At 46.7% G+C, this 24,815-nt stretch overlaps 1 protein-coding gene across 7 annotated transcripts in view; it reads left to right on the forward strand.

Annotated features, from left to right (window-relative positions):
• LOC108939318 (formin-like 3) overlaps positions 1-23,804 on the forward strand; it is a 36,882-nt gene extending 13,078 nt beyond the window's left edge. Inside the window, exons 2-27 of one of the 7 annotated variants that reach the window (XM_018760558.2) lie at positions 5,349-5,432; positions 5,611-5,691; positions 5,849-5,925; positions 7,649-7,732; positions 8,340-8,486; positions 9,506-9,614; positions 10,102-10,178; positions 10,680-10,773; positions 12,027-12,101; positions 12,298-12,408; positions 12,641-12,790; positions 13,828-13,929; positions 14,364-14,718; positions 14,901-14,993; positions 15,194-15,318; positions 15,497-15,699; positions 15,778-16,012; positions 16,245-16,313; positions 16,490-16,570; positions 16,703-16,832; positions 16,982-17,142; positions 17,468-17,569; positions 18,090-18,182; positions 18,323-18,446; positions 22,152-22,198; positions 23,533-23,804. In XM_018760558.2, coding sequence (XP_018616074.1) covers positions 5,349-5,432; positions 5,611-5,691; positions 5,849-5,925; positions 7,649-7,732; positions 8,340-8,486; positions 9,506-9,614; positions 10,102-10,178; positions 10,680-10,773; positions 12,027-12,101; positions 12,298-12,408; positions 12,641-12,790; positions 13,828-13,929; positions 14,364-14,718; positions 14,901-14,993; positions 15,194-15,318; positions 15,497-15,699; positions 15,778-16,012; positions 16,245-16,313; positions 16,490-16,570; positions 16,703-16,832; positions 16,982-17,142; positions 17,468-17,569; positions 18,090-18,182; positions 18,323-18,446; positions 22,152-22,198; positions 23,533-23,571 — 3,048 coding nt within the window. In that variant the 3' untranslated portion in view covers positions 23,572-23,804. Of the gene's footprint in view, positions 1-5,348; positions 5,433-5,610; positions 5,692-5,848; positions 5,926-7,648; positions 7,733-8,339; positions 8,487-9,505; positions 9,615-10,101; positions 10,179-10,679; positions 10,774-12,026; positions 12,102-12,297; positions 12,409-12,640; positions 12,791-13,827; positions 13,930-14,363; positions 14,719-14,900; positions 14,994-15,193; positions 15,319-15,496; positions 15,700-15,777; positions 16,013-16,244; positions 16,314-16,489; positions 16,571-16,702; positions 16,833-16,981; positions 17,143-17,467; positions 17,570-18,089; positions 18,183-18,322; positions 20,327-21,479; positions 21,614-22,151; positions 22,310-23,532 lie in introns of those variants that run through there. The other 6 variants (XM_018760557.2, XM_029246455.1, XM_018760556.2 and 3 more) reach the window with 6 other exon arrangements.
• Positions 23,805-24,815: the final 1,011 nt, after the last annotated feature.

Raw genomic sequence — 24,815 nt, forward strand, 5'->3', positions numbered from 1 at the left:
TTTGAATCCAGAGGGCCACTTTAACTGCTGTGTTGTAGATGGATCCCGTCTCTCTTGCCCCTCCACCTAGAGGTCTTTCCTGTCCCACCTTTTTTTTTTGGCTGTCTGCTCATTTTACCCTTCCCCCTTCCCCATCCCAGAACAATTCCTGCTTCTCTCAGCCTCCCTCCATGTGTTTCTGCTATCTTTTCCTTCTCACACCCTTTATTTCCACCTGTTAACCCTTTCTTTTCTATTTTGTCTATGGACCTTGCCTTCTCTTTGTGTAAATGCAAGTGATTTTGCTGCTGCTATGTAGAGTAAGACATTGAGTGAGTTTAGATCTCATCCCATAGCACATTGTTTACTGGCATGGTGCCTGTGAGCTTTGACACCGATGTTAGTCGTCTGGGGTTAATACACTTGGCTGTCCTTCCCTGAATTACCACAGGAAGGGTTGTGCTGTCAGGGTGCAGATGGACAGGGTACTGGGTGAGGAGCCATTCGATCTACTGAACATGGTCAGAGTGGCCATAAGCTCTTGTTCATCATGAAGTCTATCTTCAGAGACATACTTAATGACATCGCCATTCATTTGTTCATGTAAGATGAAGATTGTGTCTCACTGAGATTTAGCAGAGGAGAATGAATACATTTCAAGACCAGAAAGTTTTCAACGTGAAAGGGTGTGTCAGAGATTTTTAGGGTAACGGAGTTTATTTGTACAAATAGCTTGCTGGATAATACAATAATTTTTATCATTTCTAATGTTGACATTGTATGAAAATACGCTATAAGAATGCTGTAAAACAATCCTCTTGGTTTTGATGGAGGCATTTCAGAAAGCAGATGTTGAAAGATAAAATGCGAGGACCGTCACATAATGGGAGTGTCCAGGAAAGGACCCGCAATTACGCCTTTGCAGTAACGCAAGCCAGGTCAAAGAAACAGACTTGTGTCTGCCGACCTGTTAGGAGGCCAAGTACAACTATGAGGCGGAATGCTCAGACCTCTAATCACTCCTGACTGTGACCAAGACACCATAGGGTGGCCCACCCACTGTGAAAGTTGAGTTGTTATTCATCTCAACTTTTAACAGGGCTGCACCTTTGAATGTCTTCCCTGAGAAGGGGAAAAAAAGTAAAGGTTCAACCATAATCTTAAAAAAAAAAAAAAAAAAAAATCAATTAGTAATGTTGAATTATAGGATGTACATCAACCCAGTTTGGAGCCAAAATGCCAGTCCTGTATCAGACAGCATTGAGTGAAGCAGTACAAAGAGGCATGTTGTGACTGCACATGATTTTGAGTGGCTGCATGCCCTCATCCCTGCTGAGGCATAGAGTGACTTTTCGGGCGGCAAGGGACAGCATTGTGCTCCGGGTACACACTTACCAGCCACTGTATTCGCTAGACTTTGCCAGTATAATGTGCTACCCACTTTTGTTTCCAGAAGACCATAAATTCAACAACAAGGTACTAGATGGGGACTGTGCAAGCCTCTGGAGTAAAGGCTTTACCATGTTTGTGGAACAGTCCCAAGATGATGTGTGCTGTGTGAAATGACTCATTTATCCTGCTGGAAGTATACATTTGAGAAAGGCCATACTGGCCATGAAGGGAGGAACATGATCAGCAGCAATATCTTGGTTCTCATTGGTGTTTAGACAATTCTCAACTGGTACTGAAAACTGCAATTTGTCCAAAAAGACACTCTCCACACCAGTGCACCACCTCCACTAGTTTCCTCTAGCCAGGTGTACCTAATAAAGTGACCAGTAAGATGTTTTAGTGATTCCCACCCACTGTTCTCCAATGACTGTAGGTGTTTTTTCACTGATCATCTGTGATATTGCCTTCCCTGTTGCTTGTTTTGCCAATATGACCAATCGAAACGACTTCTGCTGAGTCATGCCACCATTTTTTTGTAATTCAGTTGAAGGAATGGCTTTCATTTTTGGAAAGGGTTCTGAGTCTATTTTTGATATGTAATTGTTCAACATGAGCCTCATTTACTTTTTTAGGTGCCAGTCATCTGGTCACCAGGGATTGTCAATCTCCACAAAGATCTTCGCCTGAGGGTGCTGAGACTGTGGGTTGACTGAGGCCAAGCCAACTGGAATTGAATTAGAGGGGGGACCTGCGTTCATTTCCTGGATTGCCAGGGTGCTTCAAGGCTCTGGATGAAATCTGAGAGAGGTGTACTCTGTCTGTACCCTGAAGGACAGCCAGTTCTGAGGATTAGTGCCATCCAGATCTAGGAGTTGGTTCATCTCAAGTCATGTCACTTGAGCATTTTCTTTCTGCATGTACTGCAAAGGGGCTATGAGCTTCTGTCCTGTCTCTTAGAGATGATGGGGTTTATTATTATTTTCTCAAATGCTACTCAGAATTTGACCTTTTTTATAGCCTGGTATTTTTATAGGACTAATTCAGATTAGGTAGAGCCATAGAGTAGATGTATTTCAACTAATCAGCAGTCTTTGGGTTATGACTGTATGGTCTTAAGCATAGTGCTTCTTTCTAACTGCTCCTACCGTTCAGCCCAACTCCCCACTCCATGATCAATTCCGAGGTAGACTGGAGTGCTACAGCAGGTGGGATGTAAGGATGAGCAAGGAAGAGGTAGAAGGATGTGATCGAAAACAACAGCTGGATTATTACGATGACAGACGTGAATTTTAAACGTCAGTGATAACTTTACTGGCTTTCTGTTCTTTGATTTCAGTTCAGCAGGACAGGCAGCACTGTATTGGTCAACTAGACAAATCATCATTCAGCCTTGAAGGACATTATGCGTCAACAGGTAGTGCAGTTTGTCACTTCAATGCGACCTACCGTGAATTTAGATTTCAGATGCAAAGGTGAGGTTGCATCCTGTTAAATCTCACACTGCAAAGGAATTTGTCTTAGAAAGACATGGATATTGATGGGTTAATTGCCAAACAAAATGTGATAGACGCTGCTTCCTGTGAGCTTGAGAGCGATCAGGGTGTGCATTCCACACTCACCGTACTCTCCCATTGCTTGGCCAAAGTTCCTCTGCCAGTGCCTTTTACGTGTACGTGGATCATCATCATCAGCTGCTGTGGTGGACTCATTCCTCTTTTCTCTTTGGCCACAAGTCTTCTGTCTACCAAGGAATGGGTATCCAAACACTCTCACCATCACTTTCCCTCTGAATTTCCTTGTTCTCTGGACCCATGGTAAAAACTGGTGCTTTCTGCACCGAGCCTTTTTAGGGGTCTTCTCTAAGGTGTTGAGCGTCACATAAATGCTACAAATCTAGGCTACAACTGAATGTAATTTCAGATCTGCACAATTTTTCATTGCTTCTGTAGCGATTATGCAATGCATTATCAGTTATTGTAAGCCTCAATGGTCAAGAGCCTCCATGGTTGGGGGCAGGTGAACAGAGGTGGCGCTCTCTCTGGTTGGTGCTGCACAGACCTCATGGTCCAGGGATGCAGAGGGGTTAACTGTACTGTGTGAGCGGTGCAACTCAATCTTGGGAACCAGGAGAGCCCACCCGGCACAGTCCATCATGTCAGACCTGGGGAGATGACCAAGATGGATGGACAGGGAGGAACCCATGGCCCACAAAAACGGGGACAAAAAAAAAAAAACGGGAGAATTTATAGCTAATTTGTAACTATTATAAACAAGACGCATTCCTGCTGTAATTCTGGACATCTGGAATGCTTGTGTTTTCGCCCCCCCCCCGCGGGTTTTGGAAGTTGGCTCTTGTGAAAGAAGTTTAGTGTAACAGTTTTCCTGCTGTATTGAAAGTCAGAGAAAGCAGGAGAACTAGGTTGTTTTCTGAGCCTCTCCTTTGTTTAATTCGCCGCCTTTGTAGTGTCCCTTGATCCCATTACAGCGGACATTCCAACGATATCGGCAAGAGGAGCTTCGGCTGGGAATCCGTGTCACGTTCATGTGCTAGTTCTAACCTTGTCCGTGATGTGGCGTGTAGCTCGGTACATCAGTTCAGTACTTGTGAAGATGACATTACTTATGAAGTTACACTTTGAGGGGGGGGACACGGTAGCGCAGTGGGCTTTGCCGGGTCCTGCTCATGCGGATTTGGGGTTCGAGTCCCACGTGGGGTGCCTTGCGATGGACTGGCGTCCCCTCTCGGGTGCGTCCCCTCTCGGGTGCGTCCCCTCTCCCTCCAGCCCTGCGCCCTGTGTTGCCGGGTTAGACTCCGGTTCACCGTGACCCCACTTGGGACAAGCGGCTTCAGCCAGTGTGTGTGTGTGTGTGTGTGTCTGTGTGTGTGTTTGCCACACCACGCTCTCTGTAGAGCACCTGCGGACCTTTGTCGTCTTAATGATTCTTCCAGTTGTCAAGCCGGGCCTCCTGTGCCGCTTTCTGCAGTTCTTTTCCAAAGTCTTCCGGGAAACTTACCGCCGAAAGTCAAACCCGAATGTGTGCTGCACGATGAGGAATGGTAAAGTCGCAGGAGGAATCGCAGCACGCGGCTGCCTCCGCGGGTGGGAATAAGGTTTCTCGGATTGCTCGTCTTCATTCCCTCTGCGATGGACAGGGACCTGAAAACTGCGGCATTTGCTTTCAGGTGGCTTGTCCAAAAGATGGCAGTGCAGCTTGGAGTTATTCCCTCAGAAATAAACACAACATTAGCCTCTTATCTGACTCATCTGGACCGCTTTCGGGTCAGGCGCAGGAAGTGGCATATTTTCCGATGGCCATAGGGAACGGGCGCAGCGTTCCGTTTAACTCCTGTAGCAACGCGATTCATTACGAACTTATCACTCGGGACACGTGACTATAAGTATGTAGCGATGTGGCTTAAACGTCGCCGTCACCAGTCTCAGTTTGACAAAAATGATGTTTTGCAATGCGAAATGCTGCGCTTGAATTCTGTGCTGGCATTTTGAATGCAGACGTGTTATTAACAGCTTTGCTCGCGGTGCTGCCTGTCTTTGTGCGGCTCTCTGCGAACGTCCTCTATCCCCCCGCCCCCAAAGCAGAGCTCTCTCCAAATCCCTGCGAACGCAGCACCAAGGATTACGTTGAATGAAGTTTATGGAGCTGGAGAGAGCTCTCGTAGCGGGGAGACAGAAAGGGAGATTATGGAGGCTGCAGCGGTTGATGCGATGACCTCACTGAGCAGGAAGCCGTAGATCAACACAGGATGTGAGGTCATGAGCTAGGCTTCTGGAGAAGCGCTGACTGCTTTGGCGGTGGGCCCCGACGGTTGTAGGGGTTCGGGTCAGCATCTTCGGGACGCTTGTACACGACTGCCTGGCTTGAGCAGTCCAAGCCTTCAAAAGAGCCTTTCGTGCCCATGAACCCTCTGCTCCAGCAGAACCAGAAATGCTATGTCATCTTCTGCCGTTTCGTTCCAGAACTCTATGAATCTGCCTCCCGACAAAGCTCGTCTCCTACGGCAGTATGACAATGAGAAGAAGTGGGACCTTATCTGTGACCAGGTACCACCCGTGCTTCCGGGAGCAATTCCGGAGCCTATATCCGTCACTAAATACGTAACAATTAACCGATCTCGCGCATCCTCGGCACCAGTGGCGGATGGATGCTCTTGTGTATTTCTCACGCAACACCAGGGAACGTGAACCCTTTCCTCACACCTTGCCTGTCTTTTTGTTTCAGGAGCGCTTTCAGGTGAAGAACCCTCCCCATACTTACATCCAGAAGTTGCGCAGTTACTTGGACCCCGGAGTCACGCGAAAAGTAAGCGTTTAGCTATCGCCTGTCGTGCGGGGATATTAGTGATGATTCGTGAATGTTTCGAAGGGTTTTCAAGCAACGCTTTCTAGAATTCTGCGGAAGGAAGTGATCCGTTAAGCGATCCATCGGTTACGGAAACCTCGGCTTTTTGTTTTTCCAGAAATTTCGCCGGCGAGTTCAGGAATCCACCAAAGTGCTCCGAGAACTGGAGATATCGCTGCGGACCAATCACATCGGGTAATCGCATGGTCTTCGCTCGAGCCACTCTTGGCATTCTATCGACCGAAATGCCTTTTCATTTGTGCCCCGGTCTTGGCATCTGCTCTGTTTGTGTCCCTGTGGGCGTGAAGGTTGAACCCCAGAAAGGAAGATATAGACATGGGACAGGCATTCCTGTCAAAAAAAATTAGTCTGGAGAAAATATAACTTGGTTTATTTTCTCATCCCTCCCTCGCTCTAGATGTCGGCGTACCCTCAGCGGCCCGGAGAGCTGCTATTGTGCTGTCCCGCCAACTCCCCCTAGTGTGTTAGTGGGCAGGAAGCGCTGTGTGCTTGCTGCTGTGGCAAGGCAGTTGGATACCCAACAACCGGGCTATTAGTAGATAAACGCAAAAGGATATAAACACAAATATGCTGACAAACGCTTGTCCTGAACAAGGTGCAGCTCTGTGCAGCTAGCCTGTTCAGTATCTCTTCCATCCAGTAATCAACAGCAGCGTTCGGTTTCAATACAGCGCAACTTGTCGGGTTACTGCTCCGCGGTCCTATGGTCCTCTGAGCTCCTTGTGTCTTCTGGACTTTTCCAGGGTGTTCCACAATTATGCAATTGCACACAGTGTCAGTTGCTTTAAATTCTGGCTTTTCGAGAAGATGGGCCATTCCACTGCTTTAGTTTGGTGATGCTTTTCCATTGGGCTTCTCAAGCAGTTTTGATGTTATCATTCAGTTAACCACCATTAAATGTCACTCGTGCAGAGGTGGAAGGGAGCAGCTAAACGCTCTTCTCCTTCTTCTTCAGATGTTTTCTGAGGCCTCGTTCGCTCGGCCGAAGAGCTGTTTGTTGCATCCGTTCAAACTCTGACCCCGCTGATGTTTTATTCCTCAGATTGCCAAGACAATCCGAAATAGCATCTGGTTAGACAGGAAAAGGGGGGACTGGCGGCAAACAGGAAGCTCACAATAGAGCTTGTCTCCCAGCCCTTGAGCAGATCTCACTGTTTCTCTACTCGGTGTACGTATTTGCTCGGCTCACTTTCCGTTGATCATGTGTTCTGGGTGGGATGGTCGTGGTGGTGGGGGTTCCTTCCTAACTCACCGATGGAGCAAAAGGGAATCCAGCGCTGCTCCGACACTAATTGCCATTCTAAGGGTCTTTTAAATTGGGGTTTGGAGGGTTGTGGCGCCACTTTTATACCTGAGATGTGGCCCGTTGATTTTCAAGGCGCACATCGGAAATTCGTTTGCCGGGATCGAGACGGCTGTGGTTGAACGAGAGAAACTTGAAGCTTGGCTTTCTTCCTGGTTCCATAAGGACCAGACCAAGTCCTTCTGTAGCGTTAGTTAATAATTCTCAGTGCTGTCAATTTGTGGAACATTTGAGGTGCTGATTAACGTTGGCCTGATCCAAGGAAGGGCCTGAATATGAGAACCAGAGCACCATGATTATCCCAATAAAGAGTGTTTAATTCTGCACTGGATGCCAGTCTGTTGCTGTGCCGAGAGGGGTTGTCTGATACATACAGACTCAAATCATGTTTGATGTCTTTAATTTGGTTGCCAGGCTCCTAGGTCCACTTCTGTTGGGCCGTGGGCAGGATTTAATCCCAGGCCCCTGGTAGGCATTCCTTAGGTAGAACAGGCCTAGTTCGGGACACTGACTTTGTTGTCCCTGTACCTCCCGCAACCAACAGAACCTCCGTGCAAAGTGCTCCTCACACTCACTCTGCTGCCTTGTTCGCAGGTGGGTTCGGGAGTTTCTTAACGATGAGAACCGAGGTCTGGACATCCTGGTGGAATACCTCTCTTTTGCCCAGTGTGCTGTCATGTGAGTATCAGTGTCCCTGTGTAAACGCTCTCATGTGCCCATCGTTCCTGTCAGCTGACTTTGATTTACTCAGCAGTCTTGCCCCTTCGTAGGAAATTCCTTCTTGTCAAGAGGGGAAAGAACTGTCTGTAAGGGCTGTGGATTGAATGAAAGCCCTCTATATGATGTGGATTCAATCGGGGGATTCTTCATGAGCGTAAGGGTCACGGGGAAACCTGAGCGCTGACTGCCATGTGTGGAAGCAATCTGCCTTGCATGCCGACATAAAGACAGTGTGTATGAGCAAGATGTCAAGGATGTTTTCGCAAGATGGCCAGCTGGGTGCAGTGACAAAATGCAACAACCCCTTTTGATTTTGCACAATGTGTTTTGGAAGCCTGAATGTGCCTGTGTTGCCAGTTGACAGTTTTGCTGTGTTGCTGCTCCTGGTTGCGATGCACTTCGCTGCAACGTGTCGGCCTCAGCTGTGGTCCGTGTGCCTGCGGTGCCGTGCTCTGTAACCCTGATGCCACGCGGCGTCGCCGGCAGACCCGACCCGCCTTTCCGTGTGTCTGCCCATGTGTGTTCGCCCATGTGTGTTCTCATGTGTGTCTGTCTGGTGGCCCAGGTTGGATTTTGAGGGGCTGGAAATCGGGGAGGAGGGGGCCCTGGACAAGGCCAGGTCCTGGAGCAGGTCCATTGAGGATCTGCACCAGAACGGCACCCAGGCCTTCTGCAACACACTGTCTCGCTCCGCGCGCCAGTCTGCCCTCCGGTGCGTACCGCTCTGCCCCCTGCTGCTAAGCTTCCGCTACCTCTGCATTAACAGCAGCTCTGTCGCTTCAGCCATCCCAGACTCCCCCCCCCCGAAAGTCACTGCACTCGTCTTCCAGCTCACACTGTCCAGGATCTTTGAGGTCAGAGTCTTCAACCATTTGACCCTTCCCTTGTCTTGCAGAAGGCGATCCTCCACCATCAGATCCAGTTCCTCTGTATCTGTCTCTCAATGCATACCATTTACACCTTTCTCAGCATTACCCCCTGTTGCAGAAATAACTAGCAGTGCCCTGTTTATGAAACGTGATCAGGGAGAAGTTTGAAAACATGCGTTATAACAGTATTCTGGATTTCAGTCTTATTGCAAATGCGCATACGCAGCTGCGTCTGTCAAATGCAACCTCCGCTCTCTCCAAAAGTGGTCTGTTTGCAGGGTCGACGAGTTGCCGTGACAACAGGACATCTTTTAACATCTTGTCTTATCATGCAAAAGACATCCTATGTGGTAACCATAGTCTGGTGACTGAGAGCAGGAAATGGATACCTTCTGTTTATGCTGGTTTCTATCTGCAGCACTGAGCCCAACACCCCATCTCTGAGCATGCCTCAGTAACCACAAGGCTGATGTTTCCGTCCCAGTTTCAACCCTCTAAAGAAACCATAACCAGTCTGCTGGGCTCTGGCTGCTCTTCCCTTTTTCAGAAAGCAGAGCTCAGTGAGGACTCAGATGAGCTGATATAGCTGATGTTCTCATATGGCTATTAAAAACACTGAAAGATGGTGTTTTCGTGCTTTGTTGGATGGGGCTGATGGGGGATATTGAGGCCTAGCTTCTGCAGACTACATCCGTTACTATAGCTCCAGTTTCATTCTGCGGCCTCTTAGGAGGCCTTTGGAGCAGATGAGGCTTCGGAAGCTTTAGAGCACAATCTGAAAGCCGAAAGTCCCGTCGGTCCTTGAGGTCGAGCCTTTCAGGAGACCCGTGCACGTGTTTTTAACATGTACACTCTCCTGCAGCTATAACACGTTAAGCAACAGCAAAACCATCAAGAACTCGAGACTGGTCAGCCAAAAAGACGACGTGCACGTGTGCATCATGTGCCTGCGAGCAATCATGAACTACCAGGTGAGCTCCTCTTTCACTGCACTTTATGGTGACAACCTGTGGCTGCAACCCTGACCAGTTCCCTCTAGCGACTTGAGAAGAAGCACAAGCTCACAGACGCTCACCGCTCAAAGCACTTGTCTTGTGTTAAGGGTATTAGGACTAACAGCACACGTATAGCTTTTGAGTTTAACCTGCGTTAATGTTAACGGGGGATATTTTTAATACATGCATCTTTGAATAATTCCTTTGTATCTGTTCTGAATAATATGTAGGGGCAGCTGATAGGATAGTCAACACTGTTGCCTTTGGTTTGTAGTACCCTTGAGCAAGGTACTTGCTCTAACTTGCTCCAGTGCACTTATCCAGAGGGGAAAGTAATTGTAAGTTTCTCTGGAGTCAAATGCCATCTGAATGAATAAATGTAAGTGATTACGTATAGATGCAGTTTTAGAATAGGAGCTTTCACTTTCCGTTAACTTATTTCTTTCTTTTCTGCCCTCTACAGTATGGCTTCAATATGGTTATGTCCCATCCTCATGCAGTCAATGAAATTGCACTTAGTTTGAACAATAAGAACCCCAGGTAAGAACTGAAATGCAGGTTCGCCACAGTGGATTATAAATCATCCAACTTTAAATGCTGGTGTCTTGAAGGAGGCGAAAGTAGCAACACCTGATTTTCTGTTCTGGATAACAGTATTATGTTACAATGGGTTTTTGTTCAAATCTTGAAAGGCCCAGCTTTGAATGGTTCACCCGCCCTTCCCTCTTACACAAGATTCCCACACTTCTGCATGTGTACTAAGGAAAAGATTTGCACTAATGTGCTGGAGATAATCGCAGTTTAACTGTCTTACTGATGAGCTTTAAGCAAAGCTTTAACACCCTTCTGTGATACCTTTGTCAGTTTCCTTTGGCTCCTACTTGCATTCATTTTACAAAAGCTCCCAGAAGCCTACTGAATTATTATGGGAATCTACATCTCTTTACTGGGAAGATATGACATAATGTGGAATGATTTAGTTGAGAGCCTTTCAAGTGCATCCTTAAGGGTGTTGCATTGAAGCCTTGGTGTTCTTTGCAGGACGAAGGCTTTGGTGCTGGAATTGCTGGCAGCCGTGTGTTTGGTCAGAGGGGGACATGAGATCATTTTGTCTGCGTTTGACAACTTCAAAGAGGTGGGTCCTCTGGGGCTTTGAGCTGCTGTTCTACTGGCCTTTCTGAATGTACATACTTACAAGAGAATAGCTGCGATGGCGAACTGGAGCAAATAGCAGTGATTTCCTACATTTGGGATTGGCAATAAATACACAAGGAAGCAAGCATGGGAAAGGTCTTTGTGTGTGTGTGTGTGTGTGTGTGTGTGTGTGTGTGTGTGTGTGTGTGTGTGTGTGTGAGAGTGAGAGAGAGCTTGGTTCACCAGTCCAGCAGATGTGAAATGACCTTGGGTGCTGACAGAGATCCCAAACCTTTTCCCCCCACCCCCACCTTGATCCCCGGTGGGCAGTGCTAGACCATGCGGCAAAGCTGTTTCATTGAAGACCTCATACTCCTGCCTTGCTCAGTCTTGCAAACGGAGCAGGCAGTCAGTTACTCCACAACCTGAGCCACTCGGAGGCAGGATGGTCAGTCAGCCACGCAGTCAAAACAGAGTTGCAGTGGGCGAACCTTGGCTCAGCTGGACTGCTGCATGTCTGGCTGGGCATCAACAAAAACGCCTAACAACTGAATCATAAAGTCACTCTGGGACCAGATCAGAGTTCTTCAGCACTGGGGCACTGCATTTTGGCCCTGCGAGGGTAAAGACTGCCCTGAGTGTGCACTGTTGTTGTTTGTGTTGAGAGAACAGTCAGTTTATTTTCTCTCACTATGTGAGTGTGGGAGCCTGGCTGCAGTAATTCTCTCCACCCCCCATCTCTTCATCTTATTTTTCTTCTCTTCCCTTCCCATGAATGCCTGTAATTAGGAATGATTTTGCTTGCAAATGGAGTGCTGTGACCCTTCAGTTTGGAGGTGGCACGGGGGCAGGTTGACGTCGCAGGCTTGGCTGGATTGCCAGATGTGCTGGATTGCATTTGGACACATCTAGTGCAAATAAGTCATGAGCTTCACGAGGAACTTTCTTTGTCTGTATGCTGCAGATCTGATTTGACTTTTATTTCCAGCTCTTCATTTGCATGATTATTTTTTTATGTTCTTGTCTGCCTTTTCTCCCTAATCCCTGTTTGAGATTGATCATATTTTAGTATGGAACGGTTAGAAGTGCTCAGGAATGGCTTTGAGTCTAAATGCCGATAAAGCATCAGATTGAGGAAAATTCTCATCCATTAAATAGTGATCACCCAGGTGTTTGGTAGTCAAACGGTAGTCAGGCTGCCCTTAGTTGATGACCTGAGCTGGCATTGTGATTTCACTTTCTCTGCATTCTCAGGTGTGCAAGGAAAAACATCGCTTTGAGAAGCTCATGGAGTACTTCCGCTCTGAGGAAGGGAACATCGACTTCATGGTTAGGACTGAAGAATTGTTTCTCACTTGTTGTTGTCACTTATGAACCTAACAAATCCATCAAGGAAAGAAAGTGTGGTGTTTGTCCCATAAACAAAAGCCTGAAGACCTGTGGTGATGAATTTTGTTTTGTGTCTCTATCAAGCATTTTTTGTGGACTATGTGCAAACATTGACATCAGTAAACATTTGTTACAGGTGGCTTGTATGCAGTTCATTAACATTGTCGTCCATTCGGTTGAAGATATGAACTTCCGTGTCCACCTACAGTATGAGTTCACCAAGTTGGGTCTGGATGACTTCTTGGAGGTATCTCTACTCCTGCGCCACTAGCAATTCGAAGTGAAAGCACTCATTCAGTCCATATTATGAAGCATTTAAGCACTGTGTTCACCTTTTACTTTAAAAGCTCAGGTCAGTAAAACCAACAAGAGTGTTAACGTCAATAGGCTCCGCTCAGTGGCTAGGAGGATCGAATTCAGCGGCGCTGTTGTAGTAGCAGTGCTTGGTGTAAGATGCCCGGCGTTTTCCTCCCCTGCAGAAATCCAAGCACACGGAGAGTGACAAGCTGTCAGTTCAAATCCAGGCGTACTTGGACAACGTGTTTGATGTGGGAGGGCTGCTTGAGGATGCAGAGACCAAAAATGTGGCCCTGGAGAAGGTTGAGGAACTGGAAGAACAGCTGTCGCACGTAAGAGCTGCTCCATCAGGGGGGTTTACTTGGGCTCTGAGTGCCCCTGTTTTCTTTGCTCAACTTATCATCCGATACCATTTTAATACATCTTACTTATAGTCACTAAAGTCCTCAGTATCTAGTGGCACAGCAAGTAGTGCTGGCTATGGTTTTGGACCTGAGGTTCCATCTCATTAGTCTGCATGTTCTCCACATGTTTGTGTGGGTTTCTTCTCACAGTCCAAAGACATGGGCTGAAGAAGGCAGTGGTAAGCCCCTTCCGTACCTTACCTTACTTACCTTGGAAAGTATGTGAGGGTTGCTAAGACTCCATTTCAACACAATGGCACTTACTTCAATATCCATTAGACATTTGGTATGGAAATGAACTGAGTGTTTGTGCATGACTCGCAGTTTTAGCTGAGTCTCTGTGCAGTAGTTTGCTCTGTGGCAAATGCAGCTCATTGAGACACTTCACTTCAGGGTCCATCAGTTTGGAGAACCCTATCCTGGAGACCTTGGGAATCAGGGAAAGTTCCCCAAGAATTTGCAACGATCTAGAGTGTTGAGCTCCTCAGTTTGCCATGTCATCCTGTGAGGAGGCATATATCCACATTAGTATATTGAGTGACACAGAGAGAGTGTGTTCCACTGATGTATGGATGAGTGACCCACTGTAAGTAGTGTATCTAGCAGTGTAAGTCACCTTGGTAAATAAGGTGTGTGGGCTCATAACACTATGTAGAGTTTATTGGAAGTTGCTTTGGAGAAAAAGGTCTGCTAAATAAATGAATGTAAATGTAGAATATGGAGCTGAGAGAAAGAATAAGGGGGAAGCTGATCCCAGATGCGCTTGCATTTTTTTATTACCGTTTTTAATAATCTATTTAATATTGTAATAATAGACTATTTAACATATCCGCTTATTCACTACACTACTTCTGTATCTGTCTCTCCACTCACCCTTGCACCTCTACTTTTTCTCCTGGTCCTTCCTTCTCTGTTCTCCCTTCCTTCTCTGTTCTCTCCATCCCTCTCTGCGTTTCCGCTGACAGGTGACGGAACGGCTGCAGGACGTGGAGAATGAGACCGTGATGAAAGTAGCAGATCTGGAGAAGCAGCTCCTGCAGAAAGATAAAGATCTTGCTTCCATAAGGGTAGGACAACTTCTCTCAGTAGGCATGATAATAAAAATCTTACATTAAAAATGTTAAATGGAACAATCAACACAGAGTGGACCGAAATGAAGCATTATACATTGAGCATAAAACATCCTGAACTGATGCCCGAATCCCCAGTTTTCCTTTAAATGCATTTGGTGGAGAGATATTTGTTGACAATGAAATTAACATGAGGGGCCACTCTCGTTATAATCGAGAGAGAATCTTGCAGGTGTTGTAATTCTTGGTCCAATAGCATATCATACTGAAAATTTCAAGTCAAATACATTAATATTATCATGACGAACGCATTTATCCATGTCTTAAACCCCAGTTTAATCAACACAAAGATAGCGTTATTTAAGTTATTCAAAGTCATAGTTGCTCTGTCTTTCTTCCTCTTTCCATTATGACCTCCTGTGGCCGAACAGGAGACATTTGAGACAACTAACTCCCAGGTGCACACCCTGAGGCGGATGATCAAGGAGAAGGATGCCGCCTTCCAGCGACACTGCAACATGGAGAAGCGGCTGCAGGAGCTAGAGCAGCAGGGCACCATCCGTCTGCGCAAGCAGCCCGACGGTGACATTGCCATCGAGGCCCTGGGTGTGGGCATCGTCGGGGGCGTAGGAATTGCTGGAGAGGCCCTTGGCATTGTGGGCCAGTCATCTATAGGGCCAGCAGGCGCAGGGGATCCTGGGTTTGGTTCTTTTGCAACTGCAGAACCCATGGCACCACCACCACCTCCACCGCCGCCTCCTCCGCCCCCATTACCCTCTGCTGCAGGTACTGCATTTAAAGGGTTGGTTCTTGTAGCTGGCATCTTCTCGAGCTGAAATGCACCATAAGTGGAGCTATTCTGCAGCTATAAAAGTTTCAATAATAGAAGAATGCACACTGTGAACAGCTGGCACCACCCAGACATTGACAGTCCATCTCTAAGGCACAGTTTGCTCTTCATGTTACAGGGGAGTGTATTCCCGTTCCACCCCCTCCTCCACCTGTGGCTCCACCATTGCCTGGAACTTCTCCATCCGTCATCCTCAGTGTTGGTCTGTCAGGTAGAGATTCTCTGTCTTTCAGTACTCTTCGATCCTGACTGTGGTAACACCAGTTCTTCATCCTGAACAGCGGTGTCAGGTTTCATTAATTAGATTGTAAGGTCCACATGGTCCCTGAACTCCCAGCTGTTTTTTCCTTGTCACAGATTGCATTCTGGTTCAAAATAACTTCTTTTTCAACGCAATATGCTTGTTTACAGCCATTAGAATTAAGAAGCCCATTAAGACCAAATTCCGCTTGCCTGTCTTCAACTGGACTGCTCTCAAACCCAACCAGATCAACGGAACTGTGTTCAACGAGATTGATGATGAGCGAGTTTTGGAGGTGATGCATCAGATGGCACAAAAGTGCTCTTTTAGGCCAGGAGGCATCTAATATAGTGATCTGTATTTGTCATGAAGACAATCACTTGTCCTTTTTGCTGTTGTTGGCAAGGAGGTGTCAGTCTGTGAAATGAAACCCTTTATTCAGAGTGTGTATCTGTTTGCTCTGCTACTCTTAGGAGCTGGACTTGGACAAGTTTGAGGAGCTCTTCAAGACCAAAGCCCAGGGCCCTGTGGTAGACCTGTCCTGTACCAAGAGCAAAGTCTCTCAGAAGGCTGCCAACAAGGTGACTCTGCTGGATGCCAACCGCTCCAAGAACCTGGCCATTACGCTACGCAAGGCTGCCAAGAGCACAGAAGAGATCTGCAAGGCTATCCAGACGTGTGTATCCCGCCACCGTCACTCTGTCTCCTGCTGCGCTCTCCTGGACGTTCTGTTCTGATGACTGTGATCCTGCAGGTTTGACCTGAAGGCTTTACCAGTGGACTTTGTGGAGTGCCTGATGCGTTTCCTGCCCACGGAGGCGGAGAGCAAGGTCCTGAAGCAATATGAACGTGACCGGCGCCCACTGGACCAGCTGGCTGAGGAGGACCGCTTCATGCTGCACTTCAGCAAGATCGAGAGGCTCACGCAGAGGATGACCATCATCACCTTTGTGGGCAACTTTACCGAAAATGTCAACATGTTAACACCGGTACAGTCACCTTGCCCTGGGCTCATGTCAGTCTTTCACAGAGTAGCCAACCATAAGGGACATTGTGATGTTTTATTTTTTTTTTTTTTCTCCCCCCCCCCCCATACTGTGGTAGACATGTTCTGTCCCAAGAGCAAAGTCTCTCAGAGACTGGTCTGAGGTAGTCTGGAGGTGGATGATATTTGGGATGTGGGTGTGGCTGTTCTCAATATTTAATTCCTCTCTCTTCCAGCAACTCAATGCCATTATTGCAGCATCTGCATCCGTTAAATCGTCACCCAAGTTGAAAAGAATGCTGGAGGTACGTTCATGAGAGGAGGTGGCGTTGCCCTGGTGATACTAGAGATGACATGAAGTCATTGTTTAAATATATATTCATAGGTCTCTCACAACTAACAGTATTATTACTGTAAACTCACCTGTGTCGTGGTAATTCTCTGAAGGCTACATCTCTGTCGTCTTTCTTTCTGTAAACAGATCATTTTAGCACTCGGGAACTACATGAACAGCAGTAAAAGAGGCTCAGTTTATGGGTTTAAACTACAGAGCCTGGATCTGGTAAGTTAGGTTTTGGAGAAAGTAGTTCACACAAGGATGACTTTTCTTGAGAGGAACTCAAGTATTTATTTACTTCTTCAACTAGACTCAATCGCTGGTTCAAAACTGCTGCTTTCCGTTCATTTTTTGCAGCTGTTGGACACAAAATCAACGGACAGAAAGATGACGCTGCTCCATTACATTGCACTCATAGTGAAAGAGAAATACCCTGAGCTGGGCAACTTTTTCAACGAGTTACACTTTGTTGACAAGGCTGCTGCAGGTCAGTACAACGAGGATTGCTACTCCTGGGAAAGGAGGGGAAAGAAGCGCATACGCAATGGTGCCTGTATTCTGGCTCCATGAGAGCAATGGGAACATCCAAGATTCAGAAAATATGACATTTAATTCGACTCTTGTGTATGCACGCAGTGTCACTCGAGAATGTGCTACTGGATGTGCGGGAGCTGGGCCGGGGGATGGAGCTCATCCGACGGGAGTGCAGTCTCCACGACCACCTGGTGCTCAGGGGCTTTCTGCATACCAATGAAGAACAGCTGGATAAACTGCAGAAGGACGCCAAGACAGCAGAGGTGATGACCCATGACATAGACCTTCACGCTTTTCTGTACCCACAGCTCAAACCATTCTTCCCCAGACAGTGAGACAATACACACCTTAATAGACCCACTTTATTTCCATTGCACATCACACAGAAAACCTCTACACATTAAAGAGATTAAACCAGTACACCTTCAGCATCAGGGTTATCCCTACACCAGATGCGGTCATTAAATGACCAGCAACCCTAAATTGCTTTTAGGAGACCCTCGAAGGTACACTGTCCTACAGACCTGGCATTCCCAATTAACCTTCCTAATTTTGATTTCTCCAACATGCCCTCTCTCCTTTTTGCAGGAGGCTTTCAATAATGTGGTCCATTATTTTGGAGAGAGCCCCAAGACCACTCCTCCATCGGTCTTCTTTCCGGTGTTTGTGCGCTTCATCAAGGCTTACAAGGTCAGAGGGTTACGCCGTTTGTCGTACATTGGGAGGAAGCCTCAGTTTTCACCTTCGGACCACCTAGACCGTTTCCCCTCCCCTGAGCAACGGAAAACCCTTAGCAGAATGCTGCACTGTTAGCGTGTCGGACCACAGAGAGTGCGGAGACTGTGCAGCAAGAGAAAAGGGCTCCCATCTTGCGACAGGATGTGGCGTGGAGTCAGGAGCCACATAACAGGAAAGGCCAGCTGGCTTGCCCCGTGAGCCGCAGCTGTGGTGTTTAGACTGGCCCCTGCCCCACCCCGGCCCTCTCAGCTGCACCCTTCCTCAGATTGTTCTCCGGCTGGATTTATGAATTTGCTCAGGAAGGCTGAAGGATCCCCAACATCCCCTTTTTGCATCCACCAGCACTGCCACCTAGGTCCGGTCTGTTTGTTTGCAAATGTCGCACCGCACCGGCTGCTTGTTAATTCTGGTGTGTGTTTGCGTGCGTGTGTGTGTGCGCGTGTGTGTGTGTGTGTGTATGCCCCCTCCTCAGGAAGCAGTGGAGGAAAACGAACAGAGGAAGAAGCAGGAGGAGGCTATGCGGGAGAAACTGCTTGCTCAGGAGGCTAAGCAGCACGACCCCAAGGTAAGGGTGCTCTGTCTGACATGTGGTTACTGCAATGTTTTAAAATAGTTTGTTTCCTGAGCAGTTTTGGAGCGTAAACATTTTCTAAATGCACAAACCATCACAAGTCAGTGTGTGCTTCCCCGCCCAAATTCTTTCAGGTGCAGGCACAGAAGAAGAGGCAGCAACAGCATGAGCTGATTGCGGAGCTGCGCAGGCGACAAGCCAAAGATCACCGACCTGTGTATGAAGGGAAGGACGGCACTATTGAGGATATCATCACAGGTGGGGTGGTCCGGGACGACCGGCCCAGCCTGAGGGCAAAGTTCACCATTGTTATACAGTCCTCTGCCATGAGGAAGTGCACGGTGTGCTATGTTGTCAGGACACCGCTGCACATGAGGCATAACATCTTTCAGGTCAAAATCTCTCCGCGGTCTAGACATTGAGTCAATTGGGGCACCCTGCTTGGTCATCATCATGGTCTGTGTGAGGGGCAGTACCTCTTACTCGAAGCCCTGTTCCCAACAGTCACTCCTGCCAACTGGGAGACTTTCATTCACCCAAGGTCACACTCCTTAGAGTTCTACCTCACCTTTAATCTGATTCCCATTAATAAAGCTCGAAGGGAAAATTCATCTCTTTTCAAGACCTGGCTCTTTGGAACACTTACCTGAAATTTATCAGAATCTCGGATACGTAGTTTTTATGTCTGTCTGATGTCGCAAAAATGTAATAAGCTTAAGGAAACCCCTAAGAAACTCAATTCAGGGCAACTAACAGTGTAGCAACTGTCAGTATAATTGTGTAATTACTGTAACCAGATATACCCCAGTTTGGTCAGAAATGTGCTGTGCTTCTGATACTTAACTAAACGGGCTTTTTTTTTTTTTTTATTTTATTCTACTGACAGTAGCTAGTGACTATGTCAACCCTCAACAGCCACTTTATTAGGATCACCGACAGCCCTCTCCTGCTCCTTCACCATATACTGTAAAAAAAAAAAAAAAAAAAAAACAAGCAGACGGGGTGGAGATATTTGGTTCCTGCTGGACCAAACATTTGAAAGGGCAAAATTCTGGGATTTTCATGCAACAACACCTAGAATTTACAGAGCAAAAAAGTTATTTCAGTGGACAATTATCAGACCATCGAACCTTTAAATGGATGGGCCGCAGCAGCAGAGGACCATGGCAGGTTCTGCTGCCATCAGCTCAGAAAAAGAAGATGGGGTTCCGGTGGAAATGCAGTCGCTAAAACTGGACCGCTGAAGAGCTGAAAAATATTGCTTGGTCCTAAAATCCCAGTTTTCGTTGTGACATGCTGATGGCACGACCAAAAACTGGTGTAAAACTAGTGAATTCATGGACCTGTTCTGTCTGGTGCCAATGGTACAGACTGGTGGTGGTGATCTAATGGTATGGGAATGTCTTCTTGGCACACATTGGGTTGTTAGTACCAAATGAGCATTGTTTCAGTACGACTAACTACCGAAACATTGTGCTGACCAGGTGTGTCCTGTCACATCCAGTCCAGCCTTTTTCAGTTTGATACTTCTAGGAGGATAATGTACCATGTTGCAAAGTACCCATAGTCTCGAGATGATTCCACAAACATGAGAGTACCTATGCTTTACTCCAATGCTCTACACAACCTCCATCTCTCAAGCCAGAAGATCATCTTTGGGATGAAGTGGAACAGGCTGTCAGCAGAATGAATGCATGGGCAAAAGAAATGTGAAGAAACTGTACAAAGCTGTCAAGCCAGCATGGACCAAGAATCCCGTGGATGTGTTGAGGACCTTCTTGCTGAGTTCAAGCTGTTTGAGGCAGATGAGGTTCCCACTTGTACTAACTAGGTGTACCTAATAAAGTGACTGGTGAGTGTAGTTATCGCTCTTTCTGCAATAGGGTGGCAGCATTTTTTAATTCTAGTTTTGAAGATCAGAAGCAGAAGGATCTGTGTTCCACCTACTCTGAGTCAGACGTGATAAAGAAGAGTTTGGGGGATGATTAGTGGCATTCAATGCAGTGTTTTCCATGGTTTTGAAAAGGGTTTGGCTTCGTCTCCCCCCATGTTACCTTTCCTTACTGGATCTCAGCAACATTGTAGTCATGAAATGGAGCTTTCATTCCATTGGTTCATTTATAAAATACTGTGCAAAATCAAAAACTTGAGATAAATATCATTCTTTCAGAATCGTGTTACAGCAATGGATTTTTTGTAAAACCTAAGAGCTTATTTGCTCGTTGGCAAACATTTTTATTAGTAAAATAATACAGACCACTGAATATTTGCTGACTAGTACAATCTGTTAATTTAAGAATGATCCTATTGCCCTGATGTCAGATTAAATTAACAGAAGTCTGTAATTTTCCTTTCCTTTTGTTGCAGTACAGTACTGTTGGAATTCAAATTTCCAGTACCGAAACTCCTGAACAAACCTCCAAGTTGTTCTTACGAGGGGTGGAAAATGTGATGAATTTCAACTTTTGATATAACTTCTATCAATTCATGGGAGGTATTGACAGTGTTCAGTATTTTTTACTTGCGTATCCCAGTTAAACTTCTTAATTTCGTAACAAAGAGCCGTCTTTACGAGAGGGATTGTGTGTAATACCTGATGCACTTCCTTTGTCGATGTCATTCAGAACAATGACTTGTGTAATCCATTTGTGTGGGTTTCCTTTGCGTGCTCTGGTTTCCTTTCATAGTCCAGCGATGTGTTTCAGGTGGATTGTGGAATCTAAATTGCCCGTGTGTGTATGTCTCTGTGTGGGTGGCTGTGAGTGCTTGTATGTGTGGCTACCCTATGATGGGCTGTTATTCCATCTGGGGTGTATGCTCCCTCCCCTATATATCCTGAATTGGCTCTGGACTGCTGTGTGTTTGCCTTGGGATAAGCAGTTTTCAATAGTGAGTAAATATGTGTCGTTTTTCAAGGTTTAGTTCATTTTGAAAGTGAGTACTGTTGGTGGGGGGGAAAAATAAAAATTAAAAAAAAAAAAAAAAAAAAGACTTTAGCTCAAATCCAGGTAAGTGTTGTAAAGAGCCCAGGTGTGAAAAAGGTAAACTCCCCCTAACAAGCCCCGCCCCCTGCCCCTTTAAAGCTCGCATTGCTCAGTCTCTCTAGTCAGTATTAACAGTGGTTGGACTAAGTGTGTATGGAATGTCCCCGTTGAGGTGTGTGGCACAAGCATGGAGGGGAGGACACGTATCGCCAGGTTTGAGGGGTGTAACGTGCGGGGGGTGGGTGCTGTCCATGCTGTCAAGGGGGGTGCCGGTTCTGCTGTGTCATGTTGTCTCTCTGCCCCTCAGTGCTGAAGAGTGTGCCCTTCACAGCCCGCACTGCCAAGCGAGGCTCACGGTTCTTCTGTGACACCAACCTCTACGATGAGTCCAACTGCTAGCCCCCCTCCCCCAACCCCCGCCCACACCCCCACACAACCAAGGTGGTTTGCACCTCCTTCGTCCGACCGCCCGCCCTGTGCATGCTTGTAGACTCTTGCATGCCAAAAACCCCCCACCGCCACAACCCCCAAACACCCACAGTGCCCCCCACCCCTGACTAACAGAGACTCTGGGAACTGGTGTGCCACTTGATGCTGTTTTGTTTTTGCTTCTTTCAGGATCTGACCCGGTAACCCCTCTCTATGATCTAGCCAAGCCTCTTCATGGATTACTTTAAATTGCTTCCCTTAAGCAATTTAAATGTAAAATAGCTACTTCTAGAGCAAAAGAGTCTGATGATGTACCATGGTATTTGAAACCAGATGAGTCTTTGAAATTTGCGGAACGCTCCAGTTTGTTGCTAATGGTGACGTTAGGATGAGGGCAGAGTACGATGCAGGAAGGCGCCGTGAAACGGGAGCCTTGAGCGCTGAAGGGGATTGGCTGTCGGAATTCAGTACCCTTAACAACGGCGCCCTCTGTTACTGAACTCACACTGTCTTTCTTTCCCTTCTCATGTGTTCACCTCTGAATTTTTAGCCAAACCGAAGCTTGATCTCAGTACATTTGCCCCATCTAAACAACGGGTAAGGATGGTGACGCAGAGCTGGCCAGCTTCCTGTCCTGCTGTCCTTCGCAACGCTGCCAGCTGCTCTATTGGCACCGGGGCATGATCAGCCCGTTATGTGTTGCAGGAAACAGCCTCCTTGTCTTACTTTCATATGTTATTCATGAGGAAAAAATCAAGGGTACTACGGTCGGAAGTAGGATTCGGTCGCAGGTTCGAATCCTACTTCCGGCCGTAGTACCCTTAAGCACATGGGGAAAAAAATGCCTCGCTGTATAAATGGGTAAATAATGGTAAGTCAATTTGGAGACAAGTGTAAGATAAACTGATAAATGTAATGTAAATTTAATACGAGGAAGCATTTATTCCATTAAAACCCTTCAACACAGCAGTTAAAAAAAAAAAAAAAAAAAAAATTGAAACGAACAAGGTGCTGTGTTTAACATGGGGTCGGTGGTTTTATACCCTTTCCAGACCCAAAAAATGCCTTGTAGGGAACTGTTGAGTGACTTCTTGCTGCTCGCCACGATTTTCCTAACCTGTCTGTGACCCCCCGCCGTGTTTGTCTGCAAACTCCTAACCCGCAATGCGCTGCCGTCTGCTCGGGTTGCGCTCAAGTCCTGGTGGCGGTGATGAACAAGCTGCGGAGAACACGTAGAGAGAGGCGCGTCGGAGTCCTCAACCACTCATCGGGGACTTTATACACGATATTCGTTATCACCGTTCTCCATGGATTTCAGTCGCTTCAAGGGCGTAGGGTCTTCCGTGTTGCCCTCTTCTCACTTGTTCTCCAGCGGCTGTTGTCCATCACCAGCCGGGACCTACTGCTAGAGCACAGCAGCTCCCTCTTCTGCTTGTTGGTCGTCGCATGAAGTATCTGCATCTTTGCTGTCAGATGTTACATTTCACCATAAGTTTGGTTCCGGACTAATGCTGCCTCAGTTTGTCTTGGACCTGAGAGTTGATGGTAGGTGAGGTATGAGGCCTTGGGGTCACAGTGTCTCTGGACCAGTCAGCGTCCAGGTCTGGAGATCCAAGACCAGCAATGGTTTTGATGTAGCCCAGCACAAACGTAACTGGTTGAACCAGTCAAGATTTCTTCAAATCACTGGTTCATTAAACGTGGTACGTTGATATTGGGTTTGGTCAACAGAACTCTACAGAACGTGTTATTGTAGGGAGATTTGGAAATCACCTGTATTTACCCTGATGTTTACCTCTACTTGGGCAAAGGTCTGTGCTGGAGACCATGTCCACGAGCAACACAGGGAGATGAGCTGTAGGGCCATGGCCTTTCCTAACCCGAGTGTGTTACTCCCGGCCCTAAACTCTGTCTCCTCTCCCCACTCCCAGATCTCCGAAACCAGCCCTTCCTGCGAGCTGATGCGGTGATCCGCTATGGGTGGAAGCGACTGTAATGACCCCCACCCCCCCTCCGAACCCCACCCCCAGAACCCCGTGCCTCCGTCCACCATGCTTACCCTCCTACACCCACTGACTCGAAGGAAAGGACACTTTGGAAGTGTGAACCCAGTTTTTATTTTCTATCGTATTTATTCGCGGAGGGAGAAGGTGGACACTGCACTGGGAAGCAGCTCTGACACACACACACACACACACACACACACACACACACACACAAAAAATACACTGCGCTCTGCCCGAGGGGTTCAACTTGACATCAGACACAGTGAAAGCCATGCGGGGGAGTTGACCAACATTTAGATGATGGGAGATGATGCATTGACCAAAAGTGCCTACTGAAACGGACCTTATTTTCGTCAATTTAAATACGTCGTTCAACGCAAGCGAGACCGTAACTTGTGAGCTGCTGCAAGTCCTTGTTCCGCCCACGTTTTTGGAACCCCCCGGAGCCGTTGTCCTCCTGGGAAGAGCGGGTGCATTGGATGGTGTTGGACGGCAGCACGCTGCACACGTTGTGCTTTTTACGTACAAGCTAGCTAAGCCAAACAATTTTTTTTTTTTTTTAAACGAGAAGTGCCTTTTTGTCGTGACAGTATTATTTCTTCCATTTGTTCGTTCGTTCATTATTTCTCTACATTTTATAAGCCTTTAAAAAAAAAAAAAAAGACTTTTTTATACTTTTATGTCTCAATGTTATCGGAAATGTTAAATACTGTAAAAAGAATATGCAATGTTTTAATCTGAACTGCAGCTTTAATGTAAAAGATGTGTCTGTGTCTCTGTATAACGCCTTGGTTTTGATGTCATCTACATTTTTATTTTTTTTTTTTTTTAACTTTTATTAGGGGAGACCTTTATTTCCTGAAGCTTTCAGTTGTTGCTCTTTATTTCAGTTGGGTGTCCAGTAAACTGGACTGCAAATTCTTTTAAGAACTCATGACCTATTCTCATATGTAGGGGGGGAAAAAAAAAACAGGACTGATCAAGTAGTCACCATAGTAAATTATTGCAAAAGAAAAAGGCAGGAGTACTTGTATATCCTGCGGTACAAGGCTGTTGTGTTTTTGATGCAACCTTTTATTTTTCCTCTTTGGAAAATTGAGGGGATGGATACTTGGATTTTGAAGGCCATATTGTATAAAACACTTTAAGAAAGTAACTGATCCTTGCGGTGACCCTAACTGATGTGTTGCACATTTTTAGATTCAGTA

Source organism: Scleropages formosus, chromosome 19 (assembly GCF_900964775.1).
Source record: "Scleropages formosus chromosome 19, fSclFor1.1, whole genome shotgun sequence".
Taxonomy (NCBI): domain Eukaryota; kingdom Metazoa; phylum Chordata; class Actinopteri; order Osteoglossiformes; family Osteoglossidae; genus Scleropages; species Scleropages formosus.